This window comes from Aspergillus ibericus (assembly GCF_003184845.1).
Source record: "Aspergillus ibericus CBS 121593 unplaced genomic scaffold BO80scaffold_4, whole genome shotgun sequence".
Taxonomy (NCBI): Eukaryota; Fungi; Ascomycota; class Eurotiomycetes; order Eurotiales; family Aspergillaceae; genus Aspergillus; species Aspergillus ibericus.
The window spans coordinates 708,600-730,278 of NW_020292102.1; the positions used below are offsets into that span (position 1 = coordinate 708,600).

The 21,679-nt window shown below is 52.3% G+C and overlaps 8 protein-coding genes across 8 annotated transcripts; 6 read left to right on the forward strand and 2 right to left on the reverse strand.

Annotated features, from left to right (window-relative positions):
• Positions 1–216: 216 nt before the first annotated feature.
• On the forward strand, positions 217–2,785 carry BO80DRAFT_174406 (transcription factor domain-containing protein). The gene is made up of 4 exons (XM_025713959.1): positions 217–260; positions 351–453; positions 528–1,650; positions 1,762–2,785. Exons 2-4 carry the CDS (start codon positions 367–369, stop codon positions 2,466–2,468), a joined length of 1,917 nt encoding a protein of 638 aa, XP_025579372.1. The 5' UTR covers positions 217–260; positions 351–366; the 3' UTR covers positions 2,469–2,785.
• A 1,168-nt stretch (positions 2,786–3,953) lies between these two features.
• Positions 3,954–6,012, forward strand: BO80DRAFT_451984 (uncharacterized protein; the record flags this gene model as incomplete). The annotated part of the gene is made up of 3 exons (XM_025721922.1): positions 3,954–4,237; positions 4,304–4,889; positions 4,948–6,012. The coding sequence occupies 3 exons, from the start codon at positions 3,954–3,956 to the stop codon at positions 6,010–6,012; spliced, it is 1,935 nt and encodes a 644-aa protein (XP_025579373.1).
• Positions 6,013–6,364: 352 nt separating this feature from the next.
• Positions 6,365–8,508, reverse strand: BO80DRAFT_421683 (actin family protein). Its single transcript, XM_025718666.1, has 3 exons — positions 8,261–8,508; positions 7,676–8,174; positions 6,365–7,597 (listed from the first exon to the last, which is right to left on the reverse strand). Exons 1-3 carry the CDS (start codon positions 8,301–8,303, stop codon positions 6,721–6,723), a joined length of 1,419 nt encoding a protein of 472 aa, XP_025579374.1. The 5' UTR covers positions 8,304–8,508; the 3' UTR covers positions 6,365–6,720.
• A 72-nt stretch (positions 8,509–8,580) lies between these two features.
• Positions 8,581–10,077, forward strand: BO80DRAFT_373469 (telomere length and silencing 1 family protein). Its single transcript, XM_025716563.1, has 3 exons — positions 8,581–9,073; positions 9,143–9,531; positions 9,615–10,077. Exons 1-3 carry the CDS (start codon positions 8,691–8,693, stop codon positions 9,866–9,868), a joined length of 1,026 nt encoding a protein of 341 aa, XP_025579375.1. The 5' UTR covers positions 8,581–8,690; the 3' UTR covers positions 9,869–10,077.
• A 104-nt stretch (positions 10,078–10,181) lies between these two features.
• BO80DRAFT_431594 (MmgE/PrpD family protein) lies at positions 10,182–11,606 on the forward strand (the record flags this gene model as incomplete). The annotated part of the gene is made up of 2 exons (XM_025720753.1): positions 10,182–10,636; positions 10,709–11,606. The coding sequence occupies 2 exons, from the start codon at positions 10,182–10,184 to the stop codon at positions 11,604–11,606; spliced, it is 1,353 nt and encodes a 450-aa protein (XP_025579376.1).
• Positions 11,607–11,668: 62 nt separating this feature from the next.
• On the forward strand, positions 11,669–13,498 carry BO80DRAFT_481114 (MFS general substrate transporter; the record flags this gene model as incomplete). The annotated part of the gene is made up of 4 exons (XM_025723372.1): positions 11,669–12,167; positions 12,258–12,512; positions 12,605–12,790; positions 12,852–13,498. The coding sequence occupies exons 1-4, from the start codon at positions 11,831–11,833 to the stop codon at positions 13,496–13,498; spliced, it is 1,425 nt and encodes a 474-aa protein (XP_025579377.1). The 5' UTR covers positions 11,669–11,830.
• A 2,474-nt stretch (positions 13,499–15,972) lies between these two features.
• Positions 15,973–18,238, forward strand: BO80DRAFT_431596 (transient receptor potential ion channel family protein; the record flags this gene model as incomplete). Its single annotated transcript, XM_025720754.1, has 2 exons — positions 15,973–17,848; positions 17,913–18,238. 2 exons carry the CDS (start codon positions 15,973–15,975, stop codon positions 18,236–18,238), a joined length of 2,202 nt encoding a protein of 733 aa, XP_025579378.1.
• Positions 18,239–19,186: 948 nt separating this feature from the next.
• On the reverse strand, positions 19,187–20,749 carry BO80DRAFT_346505 (heterogeneous nuclear ribonucleoprotein HRP1; the record flags this gene model as incomplete). The annotated part of the gene is made up of 4 exons (XM_025715370.1): positions 19,187–19,323; positions 19,391–20,411; positions 20,486–20,649; positions 20,713–20,749. The coding sequence occupies 4 exons, from the start codon at positions 20,747–20,749 to the stop codon at positions 19,187–19,189; spliced, it is 1,359 nt and encodes a 452-aa protein (XP_025579379.1).
• Between the last annotated feature and the right edge of the window lie 930 nt (positions 20,750–21,679).

The following is a 21,679-nucleotide window of genomic DNA, read 5'->3' on the forward strand; positions in this document are numbered from 1 at the left end:
TGGGGGTGGGAATATAATTCTCCGCTATGCTCCGGCAGACCTGATTTCATGCCTCCATTTCATTGCTATTATGATTACTCCGTATTATCATTGTTATTTATCATTGTTCTTCTTATCATCATCATCATCATCTAGAACTCTGTCCTTGGTGCCCTTGGTATCTGTGGGACTCGGGATTTGTACGTGGTACATAGTACTCCATAGTATTAGTCAATATCGAATACCATCCCTCTGTGTGTTCTTCTCACGTACCTACCGAGGTATGTACAAATCCAACCATACCTAAGGCAGTCCTAGTGAGTGGGCTATGGCGGCTTCTTGCTGCAGGGAGAGTAATGTCGTATCATTAGGGCAGTCAAAGAAGCAATGGAACTCACTTGGCTCGCCGATACCCCTCAGTCTAGACGTCGGACCCGGGCTCTGCGAGCATGCGCTACTTGCCAACGCAGAAAGGTGTGTCTACTTCCTCCACTCTTTCCTGTGGTGAAGGAGGAGCTAAGTCATGCCCATCCCATGCCGGCCAAAAGAAACGCTGCCGTCATCTGGATATACCAACCCACCCAAGCCAGAGCCATATACAGACAGGTGCGAGCGGCCGTGTGCCTCGACAGCAGCAACAGCAGCCGCAGGGTACGGCGCTCAAAGATAACCCGAGCATAAGCTCTTCACAAACAGAGCGGTTTGTTGGAGACCTCAACCCGGAAGCTGTAATCCGTGAGAAACTCGATTCCGCCAGTGGGAACCACCTGCGAGATCGGATCGGGCTCTGGATCAGCACTCCAGCCATTCAAAGCCATAGAGAGCAACTGTCTGATCCCGACCCTGAGTTGATCAAACACTGTCCTAAAGATGTCCTTGAAGTACAATCGGTCGCATCCATGCTGAACCAGCAATATACATCTGGCATGAATGCCTGTGACCACTTGCCCCTTTCCACCCGGGATCGGTTGTTCTCGATCTTTTTCAACAAGGTCAATCATGTCCTGCCCCTTGTCGATCAAGTCTCGTTCCTTCAAGCCCACTCTGACGGCACTGCGTCCGTGTTCCTGGAAAGAGCTGTCTGCCTTGTTGCAGCTAAGGACAGAGCGGCCAGCTCTCACCTCCGTTTGGTCGATGACGGGCCTCTCATCTCATCTCGTTCCTTTTGCTCTAAACTCTATCAGGGCCTAGTTGTCGCTTTGAATGTCGGGCTGGAACCCGATCGACTCAGTCGTATCCGTATCTTGGCGCTGATGTCTATGCATTGCGAAGGTCACGAAGGTGCAGAAGCGGCGTCTATGCACCTCTGCCAGGCCATTCATCAAGCTCAAACGGTTGGCTTGCATCTTGACCGGCCCGGTCGGACGCCGGGGGATTCTCTGGCTTGTTTATTTTGGTGTTTGTGGAGTTTGGACCGAATGCATGCCTGTATAGGTGGTCGTCCAGTACTTCTTGCAGACTGCGACATCGGAATTGAAAAGCCAATTGTTCGAGACACTTCACCCAGATCCGCTTTTGATATTTGGTTTGCTATCTCAGATCTACTATCGACGGTGATTTCGTTTTATAGACCGGCAGCAGATCATACTGTCGGGTGGGAAGGTGAATTCCCTGTTTTTGAAGCCATCACCGGCGATAAACTTCGGGATGACTTGGACTTCGCTACACTAGGTGAGTTTCTTTTGCGTATACTACTTAATCACTTTGCTCAGGACGGGGATGACCCGAGGGGTCAAAGCGCTTTACTTCCCAGGATAGACCGCTAAGAGAACTGAAAACAAGGCCTCCTGGAGATGTATTATCATGCAGTTGCCATACTTTCATGCAGGTATAAATTATCCCACCGGTCGGATGAGTCCAGGCCTTCATACACCCGCCAAGGGCTTGCTGCCATCCGAATCCACTCCATTGCTGCTACCGAATGTTCTCAGGTGTTGCCACCTCTGCCCATCGTTCCGTATGCGTTAACCCTTTCTATGGGGGTGTCGTACCAACAGTTCCGCTCAAGCAAGCTCATCACGCATCTTGATCGAGCCAGGACCAGTCTAGAAGCTTGTTGTACCCTGCTTGAAGGACTGGGCGTGTACTGGTATTCTGCAGAAGCTATGGCGCGACTGGGGCGAAAGGCATTGCACCAAATAGACGAGGTCGAGCTTGGACACCACCAACATGGCCGGGCTGCCAGCCTCTCGACGTCGGGCTTGACGAGCACATCCGCGCCTCAACATTCAAGTGGGTGTCTTCCCACCCTACCGAGCTCGTCTTTCGTTGCTGCCCCGGGCGCATTGAGTGATGTACGCAGCGACGCGCCCTCTACCGCCCAAGTGCAGGAACTTCTGCCCCGCCCATTGTGTTCGCAAGAAATTGGCCCCCCGGACCAGGGCAATTTTACCAACATCGACATGTTGTTCGGGGATTTTCTCGATCTTTCCCTGCCCACAAATTTTTGGGACCCCGTTTTCTTCACCGAGCCAACCCCGGAAACATGATGGGAGTCTTTGCCAGGGCCATCAGAAGGGTAGGAACCCATTGAGGCGCGCGCAACCCTGGCCCTCCGTGGTTCGCCATGAGTACTATTTCGGGGACCGGCATCTTGTATAGGACTTAGGTGACAGAAAGATATAGAGCTGGCTTGAACATTTTGCCGATCGTTTCTCATTGCCGGTAGATACTGGCAGTGATTGTACCATTGAGCCGAAGTTGGTTAGTACCTACCTAGTCGCTTCGTATGCCAGTACCTACGGAGTACTAAACATCCAACATTCTCACAAACCTCTCCCTGGCCGGAGCCTGGGTAGATGAACAAGGCAAGGCAGCGACGGGGAATGCCACGCAGCAGCATGGCGTGGCAAGGCGGCAGGCTACGACGGGATACGAACGAGTCTCAAAGTCGACTGGTTCGCGTCGCGGCCAAGTGGAGTCGCCCGGCGTCAGATCGTCATCTCCCGACGATTCTCATCAAACGTCAGCCGCCGGAGGAATGTCATTGGTGTCCGCAGTCCGCATCATCAAAGGATATCTATGGCATTTCTATGGTAATTACCACCTTCGACGGATTTGGTCTCGGGCCGGCCCCGTGCTATGATTCCTCGGCCCTCTCGTGAGTCGTTAGTCGTGAGGCTATGAAGCCTGCTGGCTTGAGCCTGGGTGCAATTTTAATTATCTGTTTCCACTTCAACCAACAATTCCCCTTCCCCCCTATCCGCCCGTACCTTCGATGCTACGTATCAGCATTCTATAAGCTGGGATTGACCCGCCCTCCTTCTCCGCACAATAATAAATATCCTTTCCTTTCTCTTATTCTCTACCCTGCTGTGCCGCTCAGTCGTCCTCCAGTTACCTCGGTCCTATCGGGAGAACAGACATTCTCAGCCCTAGGATTTGCGGGTCGATTGGGCTTCAATTGGCACTTCTTGTTCGAGCATTAACTTCGCCTGTATCTACTATCCAGACTTCACAGCGGCCTTGGCGGGCATGGCGTACCTTCAGTGTGCATTATAATCAGTGTTTGAAGCCGCTCGCTGCTGCCATATAATCCTCATTGTCGAGAAAGGTTGAGTCTTCCTTCTTCTCCCCGTACCTTTCTTTACGTCTGCGTGTGTGTACGTGTACGTGTACGTGTACGTGTTTCCATCGATTGACGACACCGTGTGCTTGGAGACCTGTGGACTCCGCCGTATGTCTTCGTTGCAATTGATGCTGTGATTGCTTCTACGCTTCTTTTGATCTCAGCCACCCGCCCACTACAAGATGCTGCTATGAGCAATCCCTTTGTCACGTCCAGATATCCCGATGAGGGTCCAGCCGCGTGCAGCTTGATTGTGAGGAGGTAGTTACATGTAATGCTTCTGCTGTGCAAAGCTGACAATATTAAACAATCTACCACTTATTCAATTGGATTCGACAAAGACAGAGGGTGTGCGCGCAACTCTAAGGAACGTGTCATTGACCCTGAACTTTTTCGACACCTATTTATGGCGGCCCTGACCGAACAAAGAGAGCGATTGGCATCCCCTGCCAATGTCCTTCCGAAGAATGGATTCAAACTAGCCAAGGAAGGGCGCCCTGGCCAATTCTCAAGACACCCGATCTCTCAGCTGCAAGGCCCCTTCGAGGAGTCGATACAAGAAGCTATTGAAATTGGGAAGAGCGAACGGGTAGCTATTCTTGATGCTCAATCCAGGCGCAGGGGCATACTTGAAACCCCCGAATATGAACGACTTTGTGGCCGGAAATGGCGCCAGAGAGCCGACGAAAGGCAAGAATGTGGTCATACTTTAGTCTGTTGGACTTCTTAGCGACATTGCGCACTAACCGGCTGTAGATATCATCCTTTGTGGAAACTCATCGCCCAGATGACCTTTGGGGTCTACCTTCTCGTTGAAGAGCTCGCGAAATCGGACGTAGAGGTTTTGAGAATCCTCCAGATACACGTGGATGAGATGGATGGATTTCTAGGCAGGACCTCGGAAGACTTCCATATCATTCAGGTCGACGTGCGCACGCGGACTCAGTACCTCAGCCTACCTCTCAAAAACCTAAAGATCTTCGATGAGATGCTAGAGGAACGCAGCTTCCGTTCCTCTATGATCGAATATAATGATAGGATAGAGCACGCCATCGAGCGATTTGCGACTGCCATTGAAGACTCCCTTAAGGATATACAGAAAGGCCGGGAAGCAATCGGTGCTTTGTGGATGTACCTGCAACAGTCAGCCGAAAGGCACAATCCATTGCCCGCCAAAATGTTGGCTGTCTACAATGCTATGCTGGCGAACGTGGAGGGCTGGAACGTCGCATTCTCAAAGCTTCGCCGGAGAGGCCTCGCTCTTCAATCAGCCCTTCTTCAGCTTGGCCTAGCCATCACGGAAATGCAGCGACGCGTAGGGGTAGCAAGCCGAAAAGCTGTTGTTAGTCATGAAAAACTGCCAAACCCATGATTATGTACCAAGACTGAGACTTCATCAGGTGTCTTTCATTCAGAGTTCCAAAGGAATTTCCAGAAAAAGGTCACTGCGACAACGACTCATTGAGCAAGACACGTTCGTTAGTACGCCGGCCTCGTCTTCGAACAAACCTCTTCCCGTTGCCCCAGATGGCCCGGCAACGGCGACCTTCTCTAAGCCGACTGAGCGTCATATGCTTACGCAGAAAAGTGTTCCAAATCTCAGAGCGGCTAGGGAGACTGACAAGCGCAGTGCAGGCCTAAAGCTACGGGGCCGAGCAAAGTCTGTAAATGGCGCTGCCGAAGGCCTCGACTCTGAAAACTTTATCCTCAGGCTTCGCCGGCTCTCGAGGGCCAGGCTAAGGACAAAGGAACCGGCGAGCGAGAACATTGACCCGCCGATAGCGCGCCCTTCCACGGCACCATCCAGGGCATCAACGGCTCGAACTATATCCCTGGAGCCACTGAAGTCCCTGCATAAGAACAGGAAAGAAGAAACTCAAAGAGCTCAGGCGGCAGTGGTGGCGGCTCAAGCGGAATGGTCGACCGTTCCTCAAACTTCGCTGCGACGAGAGACGATGAAACATCAATTACTGCAGTATATCAAGTCGGACAAGGTGGTAGACGCCTGGGAGGATGCGGCACAGAAAGAGAAAAAGAAAGACCGGCAATCCTCCCGAGTCAAGAAGGATGGCCCTCGGAGCAAGTTTTGCGCCGAATCCTCCATCAATACCGACGGCCGCCTGCACCTTAAAACAGACATGGTCGAATCCAATTTGAACAGGGACATGGCCTGGCTTCAGGAGGATGGTGGAGTGATGAATACTTATTCCTTGAAGCCCAAAAGGGATGTGGACCCTAGAATCCACGTTCTTTCAGTCCAGTTCAGTCTGGGTCAGGACAGAACTGTAGCAGGAAATCCGGACAGCGAGGCAGACCTTGGAGTTTCCCCGGAAGATCCCCAATCGGCGATAACCGCCCTTCCTTCCATGCCCCTTCCATTGGACCAGGAAAGCGTCCATCCTCATGCGCCTCCTCATGGACCGAATGTCGAAGGCTCTCCTGAGCCCGCCAACATTTTCATCTAAAAGGGGTATTCCGGCGGACGCCTCGACGATTTTCGTGTCTCCGCCGGGCATGCCACCTGTGATTGCAAGCTCAGATGCTCGGGATTCGCAGGTTGCCACCTAATATAAACCGGACAATGGATCAATTCACAAGTATCCGAGCCCTCGAGGGATGGTAATTTCCCCCGGGGTTCAAGTCTGAGCAGTTGTTCCGGATTCTGCAATCCCAGGAAGCAGGCAGTTCTGCCGGTCGCACTTTTGATGACGCAGGCTCTAGTCGCAGCTTTGAGCCATGCGACCAGAGCCAAACGGCAACGCAGGCGCATCTTCCAACGTGATGTGAAGTAGAGTATCTGTCCTCCCTGATGTGTACACTTATATATTGTCATGTTTACACTGTAGTTAAAGAAGGTTCACGCATTGGAAACCTAAGCGTAATTTCTCCACCATGGGACCTCTGGTTCATGCGCTTGGACCAGCAGAACAAACCGAACGGCGACGGTGCGTCTAGTCGGGGCTAAACAGTGAAAAGACAAAAAAAAGTAAAGTATGTTATCTGAAGATTCACTTGGGAATTAGATTGTATCAACGGGCTTTCTGGTACAGTTATTGCATCCCCTCGGCTGTATCCATGGAGGGCACAAAGATGGTCAGGCAGCGAGAATCCTATTTGAGAGAGAAGGTGACATGGGAGAAGAACAAAAGGACGGAAAGGAGTAGATGATACTTCTACTTGCAGCGCTTCTCCACAATATTTGGGCCATGTTCGTCAAACTCCTTCTTGGAGATCCACATCTGGTGGAAGGTCCCCAGACTGGCGAGGATACTTCCACCGATCCAAGAGCCAAACTTCCGCTCCGCGGTGTTTCCCGGGGCCGATATCCGCACACGCGGACCTGGGAACATTTGCATGAGCTCCTGGTTCAGACGGTCCGTGAAGCCATAGAGTAAACTCGAGGCACCCGTCACGACAACGTTGGCCAGTAAGTGCGGGCGTATGTCGACGTCGACGCCGTTCAGCGCATTCTTTATGAGCTCCGGCACGGTTTGGGCCGGCGTTGGTGCGGGGAACACCGATTCGGGGTCCGGAATCGCAGCTTTGGCATCGAATAGGGATTCCACCACTCTATAGCGATCGACTCCAAAGACCTGGTTATAGCCGTCGGGAAATTCGAAGGGCCGACCAGGGTTGCTCTTGGCGAGTTCTTCGTTCGAGACACCGTTGGGGCCCGCGGCGGACAGCTTATTGGGGCCAGGCCAGACCTGAACAACACATTCCTTGAACTCGGACAGTGTCCGCTCCTCCAGGAGGGTTCTGTAGGACGCATCAGGCGCCCGTTCGGGAGTGAAAGTCCTGTATTTGGCTTGTGGGGGCTGGCCAGCGTCGACCGCCGTCTTCGACGAGATTAGATAATGAGGCGTGATCGATATCGGCTGTGGTGTGTTTGACTTGAAGAGTGCGCGAATCTGAGATGAGACATAATCGCCGCCGAGGGGGGAATGTTGCACTCCTCGCTTCAGTATCATGCCGTCATGAACCGGGGTCACGGAGATGTTGGACGCGCCAATGTCAATCACCAGAGCGGATGCTTTACCGGCCGCAAAGCTACAACCGAGTAAGTAGGGATGTTAGCGAGGTATACAGGGACAATCGACGCGGCATATTGGACTGTGAGCAACTTACGCCGCGAGAACTCCATTCCTGGCCAGATAGAAGGCCGGGGTCCCCCACTTTTCCATTGCAATCTCAATGGTCTTCTCGCGCGCTTTCGTGGGATTCCAGCCGGGCTCCGACATCAGCAGTGGGCTATCAGAGAGCAGCTTTTCCTCGGTTTCCACCCCTTCCATCTCTGTAGACAATTCGCCCTCCGGCACGTCGTTTAGCCCGTTCTGCAGAGGGTTACCAGGCTTCGGGCCCGTCAGACGCGAAGTAAAGGCGTACTCCCACACTTTCTCGGCCATGTCCCAGTCCTCCACGATGCCATCCCGGCCCATTGGGTTGTGGATTGACAGACCGGGCCGGGGTGTAACAAAGATATCGTCACCGAAAACGAAACTTTCCTGTCCATCTGACGAATATTTACCATAGTATGTTGGAATCAGGGATTTGGGTGTGTCCTCCCCTGCAAAGCCCGCCCGTGTCGTCGAGAAGCCGGGATCGAGCACAATTGCCGAAACCTCATCTAGACATGGAAGTATTAGTCCTGCGAAAGAAAGAGTCGCGCGCGGAGGAGTGTCTCGACTGCGCGCAAAAGGGGAATTGACATACCTCCACCATATTCGGCCGTCGAGGGTGGGACGGAGGGATTCATGTCGACGTAGGCGAGCACGGCAAGGTTTTAGGATGGCGAATAGCCCAATGCAGGGGGAACCGGGAGGGGGAGAATCGGAAATGACGAGGGAGTTGGAGCTGAAAGCCAGCTGGAATCAGCGGGGTAGTTGGCAGGGTGAGAAGGCGAATGGAGCTGGTGATGATGGGAAGAAGGCTGGAGGGATGGATGGATGGATGAATGGACGGACGGACGAATGAATGAATAATATCGCGGCGGCGGGAAGGACGCGCCGGCCTAGCTACCGTCGTCACCTATCTATCTATCTACTATCTACGGAGTCCTCCGCCCGACTACCGTCTCTCTCTCCCTCTCTCTCTTTATACCAATTTGCTATCAGTGTACACATTCAGTGTCGTATTGGCGCTTATGGATCCGGAGATTGACCCAGCCACCCTCTTTCGACCGGGGAAGAGGCGAAAGTTCCAGCGACGCCAGCCGGAGAGCAGCGGTGACGAACTCCAATCTACCACAGAAGACGTTGCTCATAACTCCGAGTCACCCACGCCTTCGCCATGGCAGGATTCGCCGGGCTCTATCTCCGCGTCGGATATTCTTCGTTCGCGACGGCTTCACCGAGCTCGAAAGGGCGGCATCGAGTTCTCCACCACCTCGCGGCCGTCCGCAGGTGATGCCAGTCAAACTACCGTCTCGGCTGTAGCGGCGGAGGACCTGGAGAATGAAAGAATGCGAGCAATGTGTGATCGGTTCACAGCGCACACTGGCCAAACGGTGGATGTTGACAAGCATATGTACGATTCCCCGCCCCTGTTCTTGTGCTCCCGATATGTGTTGCCTGCAATGGAGACTAACAAGATAAGGATGGCCTATATAGAGTCTGAAATGGCTAGGAGACACCGGCGCAACATGCCAACCGATGTTGCAACTTTTGATACACCCCCGACGACCGAACCGGAGACCCCTACTCTATCTTCCACCGACGTTCCGCAACGCGAACCGGCCTCTTTAGGGAAACTACACGAGATTGATCTAGGCGACGAGGCCAAATTACAAAACATTGCTCGTACGGAAGCGGCGACAAGAAGGCTTGCGGGGGATGATGACCAAGTCCTTACTGCCAACCAGGAGTCAATCCCTAAGATGAACCCCGTAGGCGGGGACCAAAGACCATGGCGCAATCGGAAACGGCGAACAAGCGAGGATATCGAACGAGATCGGCTGGTGGAGGAAGTTTTGCGGGAGAGTAAACGTGAGCATTTTCTACGGTCCTGGGCCTTCTTTATGCACTGTGGCCTTTCCTTTTTCCCCGCTAATATGTACGCGGATATCCAGTGGACGTCTATGAAGGACCCGAGAACGAGGAAGGGGATGATGCAGGAGGTGAAGATGGGCAAGCGGCCGACGATCGGGTGGCAGAGCAGTTTAGAAGGGACTTCCTTGATGCCATTCAATCCCGGCGTCGTGTTGCGCGAACAAAGAACGCAAAGGCAGCCAAGGCCGATGCTCCGCGGGGGCCGAAATTGGGAGGCAGCAGGAGTGCGAGAGCTGCGATGCGGGAGATGCAAGAGAAGTCTGGCCGAAAATGAGCATTTGGGCATGATGGTGTCTATGTAGGGACCGCAGGAATACGACTGTTAGGTATTCCCTAATGAGATCCGTCTGGGGAGATCTAGTTCTTTTCAAAGCATCAAAGGACTGGCGTGGGGGGAAAGATGACCCGAGATCGGATGGTACTTCCCGTCCGGGCGCTTTAGATATATATACTATATGAAAGGTATTGTGTAGTATGCGCGGCAGTAGTGGAGAATACCAGAATTTACTTCCACCTCCCCTCCCTCGTTTCTTCTCCCCTTCAGTTTTTTCTCCTGCATTTGTTTTTGGCAATCCTCAGCGTCAACCATGGCCACGCTGAAAGCTGCCCAGTGGGCTGCATCCCTAACCTATTCCTCGATTCCCCCAGAGGCCACGCAAGCAGCCATCCGGAGCTTTTATAACTGGGTCGGCTGCACCGTCGGGGGCAGCAATCACCCCGCTGCTTCCATTGCTCGGAACTCGTTGTCCCGCTTCTTCGGGGCCCCGACTTCGACTTTGTTAGGGACCAATGGAACCCAGGTTGATGCCCAGCATGCTGCGTTGCTCAACGGGATCGCGTCGCATGTCCATGACTACGATGACACGCACCTGGAAACCATCATACATCCAACCGGACCCGTCGCAGCAGCCCTTCTAAGCTTTGCGCAGTCGCTGGATCGACCCGTGTCCGGGCAAGAATTCCTCACGGCTCTCGCCGCCGGGATAGAGCTGGAGTGCAAGACGGGATTGGCTGTCTGGCCGAGCCATTATGATGTGGGCTGGTATGTTTTGTCTCTCCTCTCGCGCCGAGACGCTGAGCAAAGTTCGGCATGAGTAACTGACTCCATTTCCAGGCATATCACTAGTACGACAGGCTCTATTGGGGCCGCAGTGGCGGTGTCTCGCCTCCTAGGTCTGACACCGGAGAAGACAGCCCATGCAATCGGTATTGCCGCTACCCAAGTGACTGGTCTTCGCGAAATGTTCGGCTCGCACACCAAGTCCTTCCATCCAGGACGCGCAGCCCAGAACGGTCTCTTAGCGGCGGTCCTTGCTGCCGATGGCTACACCAGTTCCTTGCAGGCTTTGGAGGCTAAGCGGGGCTGGGTGAAGGTCGTCAGTAATGACGACAAGCTAACGCACGAAATTGCCAGCCTGGAATCTGAAGGCAAGTGGGAACTGGCGAAGAATTCCTTTAAGCCCTTCCCCTGCGGTATTGTGATCCACCCAGTCATCGATGGCTGTGTTTGGTTACACGGCGAGCTGCAACGGAGGGGCCTACGACTACAAGATATCAAGGCTGTCCATGTCACCGTACACCCGCTGGTTCTGGAGCTAACCGGAAAAACAAAGCCCAGAGATGGACTGGAAGCCAAGTTCAGCGTTTATCATGGCGGTGCAATTGGATTGATTTACGGAAAGGCAACACCGGCACAATATGAAGACGTCATCGTCACCAATCCGGAAACGATCGAGGTGCGAGACAAGATCGTCGCAACAGCGGCGGAGGATATCCGAGCCGATGAATGTCGGATCCTGGTTGAGTTCGAAGCCCCGGCGGTCAAGATTGAAAGACATGTGCACCATGCAGTTGGCAGTCTCGACTCGCCCATGACGGACAGTCAGCTTATGGAAAAGTTTATTGACCAGTGTAGCCCAGTCATCGGGGCAGAACAGGCACAGGCTATCAGCGATTGGTGCTGGAGCTTGGAAACAAAGAACGATATCCGTCAGATCGGCCAGCTCCTATAGGTCGCCAGGGTCGCGCATGGAGATGGCGGAGAGTGATCCTCCGTTAGGGCCAACAGAAGTGCGGGGGAATGACAGCCCCCGTTTGTAGTGATAGCAACGAGCCATATAATCAGGCTGTATTATATTATATGTCACCGTTGTGCGGGGAACGATGGAGGTCGCCCTTAAAAGGGGTTGATTCCGGGAAGGGAAGCGCGGTCGACGGGGCTGCGATGTGTATATAGATGGTCAGGAAGCAAGCAGCCATGAGCAAACCCACAGAAAGCAAGGTCGAAAGCCTCGACATGAAGACAGCAATATCCGAAAAGGAACATGTGAAGGCCACTGGTCCCAGAAACGGTCAGGGGACCGTCTGCCTTGGTCCAACCTTCACCACGGAGGATGCAAACCACGTATACCGCAAGCTCGATTGGAATCTGATGCCTCTGATCTTTGTTTCTTATAGTCTCTCAGTTCTGGATCGGTCGAACCTGGGCAATGCCAAGATCGCAGGCATGGAGGACGATATCGACTTGAGCGGGAGGCGGTATGATTGGCTCGCGACAGCTTTCTATATAGCCTGTGAGTCCTAGTAGTTGGGTTATCGGTTGCTTCTTGGCACCAGATCAATGATCTGTCGTGGACAACGCATCTACTGACAGGCCATGCCAGATATTCTGTCTCAGTGGACCACAATCGGCTGGAAAGCGTTCGCACCACATCGATGGGCGGCTATCACCGTTTTCCTATGGGGGTTCATCTCGACTATCCAGTCAGCATGTACAAACTGGGCCGGCCTGATGACTTGCTGCGTTCTTTTGGGAATAATTGAGGCCATGTATGGACCCGGGGTCCCCTTGTACCTCTCATACTTTTATCCGCGCGAGAAACTTGGTCTCCGGATCGGCATTTCTTATCAGGCGCTGCGTTAGCCAACGCATATGGTAGCGCCCTGGCGTATGGGATCTCCCAAGCTGAAGGATCAATCGATCCCTAGAGGATTCTCTTCATTGTGGAAGGCGTGCCATCATGCCTGCTATCCATAGTGGCTTGGTTTTGCCTGCCTGATTCACCCAGGACAGCAAGATTTCTCAGCGAGCGGGAGCAAGACATTGCTGTTGCACTCTCTCTCAGGCAATCCGGCGATCGAGAAACCCACAGCCTCCAGCTGAAGCAGGTGTTGGAGTCTCTGTTTGATTATACGAGTAAGAACCGCAATCAAAATCATTGTCGAACCGTCCACGTCTTCTAATAGCTTCCGGACAGGTTACCCTCCAGCATCGATGTACTTTGGATGCAATGTCTGCTTTGCCTCTCTTCCTTTATTCGTACCGACAATAATTTCGCAAATGGGCGCTTTTACGACCATCCAATCGAACGGCCTCAGCGCCCCGCCTTATATTTTGTCCTGGCTTGCCATTGTCGCTTGCGCATTTCTGCCGGATCGTGTCAACCTGCGCGGGCCCTTCATCGTATGTGGTGCCCTCATAGCTGCTGTCGGGTACATTGTTCTAGCTACGCAAACCACTGTGGCGGCCAGGTATTTTGGACTCTTCCTAGCGACCCAGGTCTTTGTGTCCGTAGCTCTTATTCTCACTTGGGTGGGTAACACGCATGCCACGGACTCCAAACGCGCAGGTGCCTTCGCCATCTTAGCCACTGGTGGACAATGTGGACCGATCCTAGGGACAAATATCTTCCCTGACAGCGACAAACCTTATTATCGCAAGGGAATGTGGATCTCGTGCGGTGCGTGCCTGGTAGTGGTCATCATGGGATGCTGTCAGATGGTTCTGCTGTGGCGGGCGAATCGTCGTCTGGACAGGGAGTCGCAGCGGACTGGGGGCGATCTGAATGTGAATCAGTCAGACATGGAGTATGGAACTGACAAGCAGTTCCGGTATATCCTATGAAGGACAAGATGGTGCGTTTCCTGGGGTGGAAAATACAGTGACGCTTACGGAAGACGTGAGTGAGGATTACTGTAAACTTGCCCCTGGTGTGTGTACCTTGGGGGCGGAACCCGAGAGCGAGTGTACGTACGGAAGTACTTGGTTCTCTGCTTGGATTGCCAATGTATCTGTTTTAAGATGTTCGTGTGATGTTTCTAGAACCTCGATCCATGGTCCATGCCAGGCCGCGATCCCGGGCAACTATTTGTTAGAGACCCAGGAAGGTCATGGACCGGTCTGGATGGAACTGTAAGCCACTGTTTGAACTGTGGAGTTGGGGACCGCCCAAAGCCATGGTAGATAGGTGACATTTCCAAGGTTGACGAGGTCTGCCAGTCGAGATATCCACGGAGTATCTACTAGCAATCTCGATACTCCGTAGTACAATCTAGCTGCCTTGAACCTGTCAAACCAGTCATCGTAAGCACAACGAGCGGGGCCGTGTGAAGAACGTGAGTGTGATGCTTTCCCTTTCTTGACTCTGTTAGTTCGGCAGACCAATTCCGCCCCACTTGCGCCTCGAGGAAACCGATGGCGGCAACCCGCGTCTGGATGTTTGAGACTAGTACTACGTGTCTAGTAGGTCAGACCTGGGCGAAGCGAGATTGAGAGAATATAATCATCTCGGGCAAGGGGCAGAATGGGAGGTTGACGGAAAGACGGGATGAAAGTTAGAAGAACATCATGCGCCGATCGATAGTAGCAGCAACCTGATGGATGATGCTATGTCCTCAGCACGTCTCGACTATCGAGACACACGGACGGACAGAGGTGGCTTGATGGTTGATTCCACTTTACCCGCTGGAAAGCTTACACCATGGGTAGGTAACCAAGTAGATAGAAGTAGGTAGACATCCAACTAGATACTATCTACTCCGTATGTATCGGTGGGATGGTGCGTCTGAAGTAGAATGAAAGAAATTATGACTGGGCAGTCCTTGCAATTTTACGCCGGTATAGAAGACGATGAGAATAATCTGAAGGGACGGGAAGTGAAGTCAAGCTTCCCCTCCCATCGGCTGGGACCTATATATACTAGTCCGGAGGTAGACACTTCCTCCCACTGACTATCGTTCGGCCCACTACGTCGTCCTATTATGGTATGTGTCCACCCCAGGCTAGAATCGTAGAATGCTTTCTCTTGTTCCTTTTAGGGGAGAAGATAAAGGCGCAATGTTACGGGATTTAAAAACCTACAGTCATTAGTCTGAGTACCAGTACTTGACAGAGCTTACGTATCCAGCTTTTGCATGGCGGTGGCGTAGATAGTCTGCAAAGTGCAAAGCTTTCTGTAGGGTTGTGCCTGGCGGTTGCGCCAAAGCGATTGGGCTACTACTATGTACTACTACTAGGTATCTACCCGTACGAGTACTGTACTGCAATCAGAGTCGCCCCCTCTAGCGGGAGTCTAGATTGGCCCCAACCGCGCGCCGGTGACCAACCCTGAGCCGTTCCTGCAGCGGGGCCTAGAATCATTGCCAATTAGCGGCCTCCGTGGGGCCAATTTCGACACTCAGGGGCAACTGGTGAGAGTCTCGAACCACTCATGTGGGCGATTATTATTAGACTCGGGCCTCTAGCCAACAATAATACGGGCAGGATCATGGTACCTGACAGTAATCTGTAAGGATTAAGGTACTCCGTAGCGGTCGTACCGTTAGATACCTGTTCCCGGCCAAAACAGAGAGCGACCAGAGATGAGTGTCAGTGATCCATCTTCCTCCCTCACACACACCACCACCCCCCTCGGAGTCTGGTCGTCTCCATCAACACTCGTTCTGCATGACTCTCTTTTTCTTCCTCGTACGTCGCAGGTTGGTCTGAATCTGCTTGCTTGCCATCATCAATCCTTTTTTTCTTTTTCGCGGACTCTCGTTCCTTTCACCACTGCCTAGCCGCGCGCGCTCCTCAACACCCCCCTTTTTTCCCAGTCTTTAGAGAGTCCACTGCTCTTCTCTCCTCCCGGCAATTGATTGCCATTTTGTCCGTCCCTTCCCCGGTCTTTTCGGCTTTCTTCATGAAACGCGCTCTCCTGCGTTCACCTTGAGATTTGCGACGGAACTTGAGTGATAGGAGACAGTGAGACGGTGCGGGTGCGGTCCTCACACATTCTCTTGAGAGCATCCTCTGGTGGCGTGCTTGGATTAATTGTCCTTTCGTACTCCCCTAATTCTCTGCCTGCAGCTACAGTCCGCTCTTCCTTCCTTAAAGCGTTTCTGTTCTACACAGGTTGACCCTGTCGTTCCTCCGGATTGAATCAAGCGAGCCTAGTTGCTGCTCGATCTGATCAGGGCTTTTTTTTATGCGGCAATATATCATTATAATCATAACCGAGTCCATCTAACCCGGCACCAGCGAATTTTCCGAAAAGGAAACATTCGTGTTTGCATAGTCTCTGGGAAGATATTCTTGATGCTGGCACCTTGAATATCATCATGGTCAACATGCGAATCATTCCTTCTCTGCCGACACTGATCGCACTGGGCCTTTTCGCCCCTCGAGTCCTTGCAGCCGATACTCTCAGCACCCAAGGTTTGACAACTTGTCTGTCAGATTCCGCTATCCAGGTCGACAAACTGGATGTCACCTACACCCGTTCCACTAGAGAACTCGTGTTCGATGTTGCTGGTACCAACGCGAAGGAACAGAATGTCACTGCGACATTGACCATTTATGCATATGGCAGCCAGATATACTCCGAATCATTCGATCCATGTAGCAGCGAATACTATGTGGAGCAACTTTGCCCTGTTGCTGCCGGTAGTTTCTCTGCGACAGGAACGCAAACGTTACCCGAATCGTTCGCCAGTGAGATTCCCTCCATTGCTTTTGCTATTCCCGACCTGGATGGGCAAGTGAAACTCCAACTGAAGTCAAAGACCGATAACAATGAATTGGCATGTATCCAGTCCGACCTGACCAATGGCAATACCATGCAAATTGCGGGCGTCTCATATGCTGCCGCTGGCGTTGCAGGTGCGGCATTGGCCGTCAGCGGACTTTCTGCCCTAGGTGCCGTTGGACACCCCGGAGCAGCTGGTTCATCCAGTCCCAACTTCGGAGATGTTGTGACTTGGTTTCACAGCATGGCCACCAACGGAATGCTCAGCGTCAGCTACCCGACCCTTTACCGCAGCTTTTCGAAGAACTTTGCGTTTAGCACGGGCATAATCTCATGGGGCAAGATGCAGGAGGCCATCGATAGCTTCCGACAATCCACCGGCGGCAATCTCACCGACAACAACTACCAGTACCTTCTCAATGCTACTCTTGTGTATTCTGGTGATTCATCATCAAACTCTAGTTCGAATTCCAAGCGGGGACTGGATCTAATTGCGGGTGCTGTCAACCTAGTCGCGCGTGAGGTCTCGACTTCATACAGCAACAGCACAAATTCGACCAATAGCACCACCACCAGTGACAGCAGCGATGGCTTCGAACACTTCGTTTCAGGCATTGAGGCCTATGTTGAACAGCTTACTGTTCCTCAAGCAAATACCTTCATGACTGTCCTGCTCATATTTGCTATCCTAATCGCTGCCATTACTGTAGGGATCTTGCTCCTCAAGGTAATCCTTGAAGTGTGGGCTCTCTACGGCTCTTTCCCTCAGAAACTTACGAACTTCCGCAAAGACTACTGGGGCCTGCTGGGCCGGACAATCACTAACTTGATTCTCCTTCTTTACGGAGTCTGGGTAATTTGGTGTGTCTACCAGCTCAGCGGCGGAGACTCCTGGGCCGCGAAGCTTTTGGCCGCTGTCGCGCTTACTGTTTTTACTGGTGTCTTGTTGTTCTTCGGTCTCCGCATCGCATTTCTGGCACGGAAGTATAAGAAGTCCGAAGGCGACGCGTCCCATTTGTACGACGACCATGAAACCTGGCGCAAGTACAGTCTTTTCTATGACAACTATAAAAAGGATTACTGGTGGGCCTTTGTTCCCGCCATTGTGTACATGTTTGCGAAGGGATGTGTGATCGCCGCTGCCGATGGTCACGGGCTTGTCCAAAGCGCTGGTCAACTGATTGTGGAGGCTCTTATGCTTACGCTTCTGCTGTGGAATCGTCCTTATGTCGCCAAGTCAAGCCAGTGGATCAACATCACAGTGCAAGTAGTTCGTGTATTGTCCATTGCCTGTGTCTTGATCTTCGTCGACGAACTCGGACTTTCGGAGACGACCAAGACCGTCACTGGCATCGTCCTCATTGCCATCCAGTCCGGGCTCAGTGGTATCTTGGCCATTCTTATCGCCACTAACGCTATTATTCTTTGCATTCGTGAGAACCCTCATGCGAAGCGGAAGAGAGAAGCTAGTAAGTGATATGCAATGAACCTTATCCTTGACCGTTTTCGGGTTGCTGACATCACTGTTTCCAGACAAAATGAATCGTGATATCGACGATTTGACGCCTCTCGACGCACGGGAATCTCTTCTCATGGAGCATCCTCCTCGCAAAGACTACTCAGAAATGAGCAACTTCAATTTCACCGGCCCCTACGAACCCTACCGTGATCAACATGATTCGAAATCGCGACTAAGCACAGGTAGCACGGAACGCTTGGTTGAGTCAGGATACCCTCTAGATGACCGGCATGGTCGAAGTATAAGCCGAGAGAGCCGGCGTAGCCATGAAAGTCATGGCAGCCATGACTCCCCTGAAGGGCGCCATGCCACGACCCCCGGGTATGGGTTTGCTTATTGAAGCCTTGTGCTGGATGGGACTGACGACGTACCAATTTTCTATACATCCACATTTATCTTCCTTTTGGACATAGAGTTTTGTCAGGCAAATTTGACGAATTAGCGTACTTGATTTGAGTGATGGACGTTGTTGGCATTTGTTTCTTGTTCTACTCTCCTTTCCAACTGTGCTTTCTACCTTTTTTTACTCCTGTCACTATTTGATTCCCATCATACCATTGCCATATTCATCTATATTGTCGCTCTACTCTACTTGTAAAACCTTGCGCATCTTGAGCCCCTCATTAGCTGGGTTGGGGTCAAGAGCTTGTTAGACAATCAGTGGTTTGCAAACCATGGCGTGCTTGGCATGAGAGGTATACTTCTTGTTTTGTCTTGCTACAAGGAAAGGAAAACGAAAGAACTTGGTCGATGATTGAGGTTCCAACCACGATGCAGGGGTGGTCATGTCGTGACCATTATTATTATTGGTCTCTTCTTTCCCACTACAATTCATTCACGCCTGACTACACCAAGCCTCGAAGTTACTCTGCATAGGGCGCAAGGCAGAAAGAATGCGGGAGATGACTCCCGACTGTAATTCATTTAAGCAGTACTGATGGTGACGCCAATTTGGATGATATGCAACATCGGCTCTTGTTTTTCCTGTTCGACTTTTTTTACCTTTGGGAGATCCCCGACTCCAGAAGATAGTAGCAGCCATGCGAGGGAGAAGAATGAGAGCATCACTCGAGCAGTACATTAGACATCATCATTGCTGGCAAGAACATCACATCACCCAGGGTTGTAGTGGCCAAACTATGAGTTAACCGGTTCTCATGGTGTAGAAAGCGAGCCGCAACAGGGTGGCGGACAACTTGGACGGGAAGGAAACCAAAACCATGGCAGGAACAAGGGAAGGGACAAAAGAACAGCAGATACATTGTTACACAGACAGGATTAGTTCAGCTCATCCCCGGGCATAGGGATGGAAGCCCCGATGTCCTCCCCGTCCGCCTCCACGATAATTGGCGCCGGGCTTGCCAGCGTTCTTTGGCCCGGTTGGAGCATTCGCTGGGGCGGCACTTTGAGGCTGTGGTGTAGGTCCTGAACGAAAGTCAGCTGGAGGGCAAAGGCAATAAGGAAGGGGCACAGAGGAGTTCGATATACATACCACGTCCCATGCTCCCGGCACGGTTCATGGCCTGGGGACCCGTGGGGATGTTAGGCTGAGGTACTTCATCATACATGCCTTCCCATGATGTTGGCCCGCCCTGTTGATATGGAGAGAAGGCCCGGTTTTCCATCGCTCGGCGCACCTGCTGCTGCTCATACTTTTGTTGTTCAAAGGCAATCTGTTCTTGGGCGTTATAGCCAGGTCTAGTCCCGCCTGCTGCTGCTGCTGCTGCTGCTGCTGCTGCCCCCCCAATGGAATTCCCCATTTGAGCCGGCATGCCTCCAACATTGTTGCCCTGCCCTTGGCTCTGCATCTGCTGCATCTGTTGCATTTGCTGCATCATCGCGGGATTCATCATGTTCGGCATTGCCTGGGGAGTTGCGCTCTGCGAAGGGGGACTGAGACTTCCTTGCGGCTGGTTATTACCCATCTGCATCTGTTGCATCTGTTTCATTTGCATTTGCTGCATCATGGCAGGGCTCATTCCACCCATTCCCATGCCGCCCATCCCTTGACCTTGAGCGGCGGCGACAGCCATCTGCTGTTGCATCAGGGCAAAGTACTGCTGCATTCTCTGCCAATACTGCGCCATCATTTGCGGTGTCAGACCACTAGCCATGTTGGCTTGTCCCTGGGCACCCGCTTGCTGCTGGGATCCATCGCTACCCATCTGGCCTCCTTCTCGGAAAGAGTCCCTGCCGCGGCGGTACCTGCGGTCTTCCTCATCACGCAGATTGCCTCTAGGTTGAGCCTTTTTGACTTCGATGGGCTTGCCGAGAATTTCCAAAGGGCGCGAGAGAGCGGCCTCCACAGCGGCTTCACTATCAAAGGTCACGAAACCAAAACCACGGGGTCGACCAGTATCCTTGTCGATCATTAGGGTAGCATCAATCACTCGACCGAACTGGGTGAAGAAGTCTTTGAATTGATGCTCGTTTGCTTCTTGACTGACACCACCAACGAAGATTTTGCTGGTCTTCTCCTGCTCATCACGCGGGATCGCACGCTTGGGGTCGATCTTGCAATATGCCGTAAGCGTATGTCTTGCTAGTGGTATGGGCTAATGGGGACAAGCATGGAAGGGCTTCTTACGATCTTCCCATCTAGATAGTGCTCTTTGACCATCACCGTGTTCACAGTCTTAGGGTCTCTGAAAGTCAAGAAGCCGAAACCCCTGGAGCGACCTGTAGCACTGTCTCGCATTACGGTACATTCCTGCACCTCTCCAAACTGAGAGAAGTAGTCCTTCAAGGATTCTAATTCATTTGGTTAGACAAGCTGCGCTTGACGTTGGACAGGCCTGCCTGGGATATACATACGATCTGTGGTTTCCCAGTTCAACCCCCCGATGAACATTTTCCTATCCCGCAGTTCAATCAGCAAAAGAGGCCAGTTCACGAGGGGCGAAAAATAGCAGCAGGCAAACACAAGAAACCGCAAAGAACCAGAAAATACAAGATAAACACCAAAAGAGGAAAAGATGGAGGCTTGGAGGCGAAATAGACAGGCTTTGAATCTTCGCGGCTGGGAGCTGAGCGCTGATGGTCCATGACATTGTAGTGACAGGCATTTGGTTTGGGCTGCTATTTGCGAGTGGGTTTAGGTTGATTCTGTAGCGCGGGTCACTTGGACATGACGGTATCTATTTCCCCTGCCCTGAGCCAGCAATGACCGCGGCGCGAAAAGCATAGACTGCCCTTTGATCATGGCTGATCGTCGAATGATCGTGGTGGCGGGTCATCCAGTGAGCCCCGGGTCTCTTCCAAGGGGCCAGTTTCTGTGCCATGTATACATCGACAGGGACGGCCAGTGGGCGGCTTCTTGCTCACGAGAACAGACATGTCTCTAGTCAGACAACCACTGGTTTACAGGGCGACCCAGTGGAAATAAAGGCCAGGCGAGATAAATCCCACGACAGAAGGTTTGCGCGTGGTGACATATGACCACGAGTTGGAGCATGCCCGGCGGATTAAGTCAACTTTCTTTTGTTTTCTTGTTTCCCTGGATCAAGGATCCTTTGCCTGTCTGTCTAATCATGTCCGAAGCTAGGTAATCTGATCGACATTGCCCAACCAGACAGCCAAGGCTGTTACTCCTTGCTGTGCTCTATCAAGCTATATCGACAAGAAGCTATATAGTATCGGCTGTACTATAGTCGCTCGCGACAAGGGTCCGCAGTGTCAGGAATCCGGAATGTCTCACCGCAAAAGTCATACCGAAGGTGGATCGCTGACATAAATCATTCGAGCTTTGTACGGCTTGAGGTGGATTTGCCTTCGCCCGACG

What these genes read in the sequence shown, in the direction of transcription:
- BO80DRAFT_373469 (XM_025716563.1), top strand. Translation starts at nt 8,691, where the DNA reads ATGGATCCGGAGATTGACCCAGCCACCCTCTTTCGACCGGGGAAGAGG. An exon ending in GTGGATGTTGACAAGCATAT is followed by an intron (nt 9,074 to 9,142) that starts GTACGATTCCCC and finishes TAACAAGATAAG; the next exon opens with GATGGCCTATATAGAGTCTG. An exon ending in AGTTTTGCGGGAGAGTAAAC is followed by an intron (nt 9,532 to 9,614) that starts GTGAGCATTTTC and finishes GCGGATATCCAG; the next exon opens with TGGACGTCTATGAAGGACCC.
- BO80DRAFT_421683 (XM_025718666.1), bottom strand. Translation starts at nt 8,303, where the DNA reads ATGAATCCCTCCGTCCCACCCTCGACGGCCGAATATGGTGGAG. An exon ending in GACGGCCGAATATGGTGGAG is followed by an intron (nt 8,175 to 8,260) that starts GTATGTCAATTC and finishes TTCCATGTCTAG; the next exon opens with ATGAGGTTTCGGCAATTGTG. An exon ending in AGGAATGGAGTTCTCGCGGC is followed by an intron (nt 7,598 to 7,675) that starts GTAAGTTGCTCA and finishes ACTCGGTTGTAG; the next exon opens with CTTTGCGGCCGGTAAAGCAT.
- BO80DRAFT_174406 (XM_025713959.1), top strand. Translation starts at nt 367, where the DNA reads ATGGAACTCACTTGGCTCGCCGATACCCCTCAGTCTAGACGTCGGACC. An exon ending in CTACTTGCCAACGCAGAAAG is followed by an intron (nt 454 to 527) that starts GTGTGTCTACTT and finishes GCCGGCCAAAAG; the next exon opens with AAACGCTGCCGTCATCTGGA. An exon ending in CTTGGACTTCGCTACACTAG is followed by an intron (nt 1,651 to 1,761) that starts GTGAGTTTCTTT and finishes ACTGAAAACAAG; the next exon opens with GCCTCCTGGAGATGTATTAT.